This window comes from Blastomyces dermatitidis, assembly GCF_000003525.1.
Source record: "Blastomyces dermatitidis ER-3 genomic scaffold supercont1.7, whole genome shotgun sequence".
Taxonomy (NCBI): domain Eukaryota; kingdom Fungi; phylum Ascomycota; class Eurotiomycetes; order Onygenales; family Ajellomycetaceae; genus Blastomyces; species Blastomyces dermatitidis.
The window spans coordinates 2,298,856-2,302,505 of record NW_025544780.1 but is presented as its reverse complement, the minus strand read 5'-3'; the positions used below and the strand labels follow the sequence as shown (position 1 = coordinate 2,302,505).

At 28.4% G+C, this 3,650-nt stretch overlaps 1 protein-coding gene across 1 annotated transcript; it reads left to right on the top strand.

Moving 5' to 3' along the window:
* Window positions 1-2,764: 2,764 nt before the first annotated feature.
* Window positions 2,765-3,010, top strand: BDCG_17405 (uncharacterized protein; the record flags this gene model as incomplete). Its single annotated transcript, XM_045426536.1, has 1 exon — window positions 2,765-3,010. One exon carries the CDS (start codon window positions 2,765-2,767, stop codon window positions 3,008-3,010), a length of 246 nt encoding a protein of 81 aa, XP_045281872.1.
* Between the last annotated feature and the right edge of the window lie 640 nt (window positions 3,011-3,650).

Below are 3,650 nucleotides of genomic sequence, written 5' to 3'. Positions count from 1 at the left end.
TGAATTATAAATATCACATTCAACAAAGAACTGTCAAGATCACAAGACTATTGAACAATATAATCAGACTATCAAATACAGAGAGAGATCTATTCTTTCAGACTATGAGATAGTTATATATATTCTGTATTACATCAGTAGCTGATTATGAAGTTTAAGTTTGATGAAATAATTCAGAGAATTTCACTGAACTCTTTCAAAGTCTGTAAAACAGAGTCTTGAGAAGAATTCTGAGAGTATTCAAATTATCTTCTATTAAAGCAATGAAAATTGAAGCTTCAATTCCTTCTTATACTATTAGATTTGAAAAGACCTGTATAAACTATGCTCTGAGAGTTATAAAGATAAGCTTAAATTATATAATCAGAGAAAGAGTCTCTTCTTTATTTTTATTAATTAACTCTGAAAATGAACTGAATTGAAATAGATTTCTTGATTGAAATAAAAATAATTCTTCAAAGAAAATGTCTTCTCAACTATACAGACTAGACTGACTGTGTGACCGTGTCTGAGACCAGAATCAAACTTTACAGTTGTCATGTTGTCTAAAAGCATTACTTCTGATCATGATTTGTGTTCATTACATTGATTTCAAATCATGTTATTTCAAATATTAAAGATCTCAGATTCACTTTTCAAATAAAAATCTAGTTCTGAATAAAGAATATGTTTGAATTCTTAGTCACATTTTCATTTTGATCTCATTATTGAGAATGACATTAAATGAGATTATGAAATTACTTCTCACTTACATAATATTATAACATAGTGCTCATTTGTTGAAAATTTAATAGAGAGTATTATTAAATATCATTACTTTTCTGAACACAGATCATAATTCATATAATTTTAATTATGAAAAAAATTTAAAATATAAAAAAAAAACAAAAAACAAAAAACAAAATAAAAACAAGAAAAAATCAGAATGAACAAAAAAAAAAAAAAAAAAAAAAAAAAAAAAAAAAAAAGAGAAAGAAAAAAAAAAATAAAAAGAAAAAGAAAAAAATAAAAAATAAAAATAAAAATCAAGATTGCAGAGCTGCAGTATTTTCAAAATATTCACTTCTCAGAGTCTTCATAATATTCATCATCAACTGTGTATTTCTCACAGTGAGAATAACACAGCTGTAATGAGTTATTATCTTAATATTATCTAATAAATAATCAGTATATATCTGTATAAATGTGAATATTTAGAAAACATACACTTAAAAAGTGTGATCAGAGTGAACTCTGCTGTCACTTGAATGACATCAAGAACAGAACACTGAAATCAATGATTTCTCTCATCAATTTCATGAATAAGACAGATAAAGATGATCTTGAGAAATATAAAATTCTCTGACTTCTGATAAAAACAGATCTCACAGAGAGACTCTATTTTCATGATATCAGAGACTGAGTATTATCAAAAAGCATTACTTTCATGCAATATATATACACTTACTGTGATAATTCACTCTCTGTACATGTGACTGAGAGTTGCAGCTTTTTCACACTGCACAGCTCTCTCTGAGATGCTGACACTGGTTTGCAACTCATACAGTCTCTCAGTTCAGCATGCACTGCATATATGCAGCTCTGCATGCTGGGGCTGTGTTGGTTATTATAGCCTGACATGGTACTCGCTTTTCACAGACCATGTTTCATTTGAGAAGAGAAGGAAAAGACATGACTGTGATTTTATTGAGAGAGAATGAATAATTAGTAATATTGAATATAATTTGATTCTTCTGCATTTAAAATTTGATTAGTCTATACTTTTCAATTTGAGAGTTTTTAGAAGTGTTTTAATAGTTTTCATATCAGCTTGAATTTAGTGATGAGTTGAAGAAGAAGAGAAAAGAGAGAAGAAAGAGATGAGAATAACTTATCTTTATAATATGAAAACAGAGAATCACTGTAATTATTCTTTCTAGTAATAAAGATCTGTTTTCTGCATATATCTCTGATACAGATTATATGATAACTGTATACAAAGAATATCAACACTGCATGCATTGAATGAAGATGATGTTACTATGCAACACTGTAGCTGTTTTCATATATCTCTGAAAGCTGTTAATATTTTCTTTGTCTCTTTATATTTGATAAGTCAGTAATATATTTCAATACACTTCTTCTTTTATTATCATCATTATCATCATCATTATTATCATTATTATATCATTTCTGACTGTCTCTTCTGTCTTCACTCTTCTTTAACACTCACTGAAATCAATCATGTCATCTCTCTTCAAATATTCTGCAGTTCTGCGGACCACCAAGGCGCGTGAGCACTGTCACAGATTGAAGAGAGAGAAGAAGAAGGCATTCAAGTAAGAGAAGACTAATCATAAGACATGTTATAATGTCTTGAAGAGACTCTGTAAGAAAGCAGAATGATAATGATTTTAAGTAACACTTCTGATAGATTTAAACTGAACTAAGTATAGAAATAATACAGATGACACTGCCTGTGAGAGATTGAAGAAGAAGACAGTGAAGAGTCTTATACAGTAGTGATGAGATCAGAAGAAGTTCTGAGAATAATTTAAGTCTAAGATGAAGAGAGAGAGAGAGAAGAAGAGTATTACTATAAATAAGCAGTGATAAAAGAAGATTGAGAGAGTGTTGAAGCAGGAGACAAAGAAGTCAAAACTGATAAGTTTTTTATTTATTGAGAGATAATGATTTTTGATAATACTTCTGTTCTCTAATTGATTAGCAGGAGCTGACAGAGAAGGAGAGGATTGAGGTCTTGTTCAGGTCTTGAATGCACTTCATGATTCAGAACATTGAGAAGACAGCTCTGCTCTCTGAGTATGTCAATCTGCTTGCTGCTGAGATGGAACCCGAGACAGCAGACCAGGAAATACAGGATTTTGAGACACAGGTTGATCTGACTGAGAGGAAGCAGCAGAAACCCTCCCCTGAGAAGACAGTGAAGAGAGATTTTGAGATGATTATCATCTCAGATGAGAAGAAGAAGAAGAAGAAGAAGAAGAAGAAGAAGAAGAATAAGAAGTGAATTGTGAAGAATGATAAGAAGAATGAGAAAGAAAAGAAGTATATTTTTTTCTTTTTATATTAGTTAATTATAAGTTTAAGTTTTTAATTATTAATAATTAAAATTGATTTTGAGTTTTCAAAAATTATTGTACAAGTTGTAATCAAGTCAGGAATGATATATATATATATATATATATTTAACTATCATGATTCACAAATCACTATAATGTATAAGTATCAACATTTTTTCAACATTGATATTTACAATATTAATATATTTTTAATAATATCATCTGATAATGCAATTTGATAACACTCTCTTTCACAATATTAATATATTTTAAGAAATATAACAGAGATTAATCAAGATTATTTATTTACTTTTATACATCAATGATATTCAATCTGAGTTAGTACTAAAATTATAACTAAGCTAAGAAACAAGATTATTTTCTCTTATATTAATTCTTCTTACACACATCAGTGATCAGTTATTGAAAATAAATTATCATCTTTCTTAATTATTATCATATCTTCTGAATTCACTTCTTTCACTTCTTTACTTCTATGAAGATTCACAAACTCTTCAGAAATCACTGTAAATCACAAAGTCTATATTATTTACAATTCACATAGATGCTCTCTTTCATCATAATGAT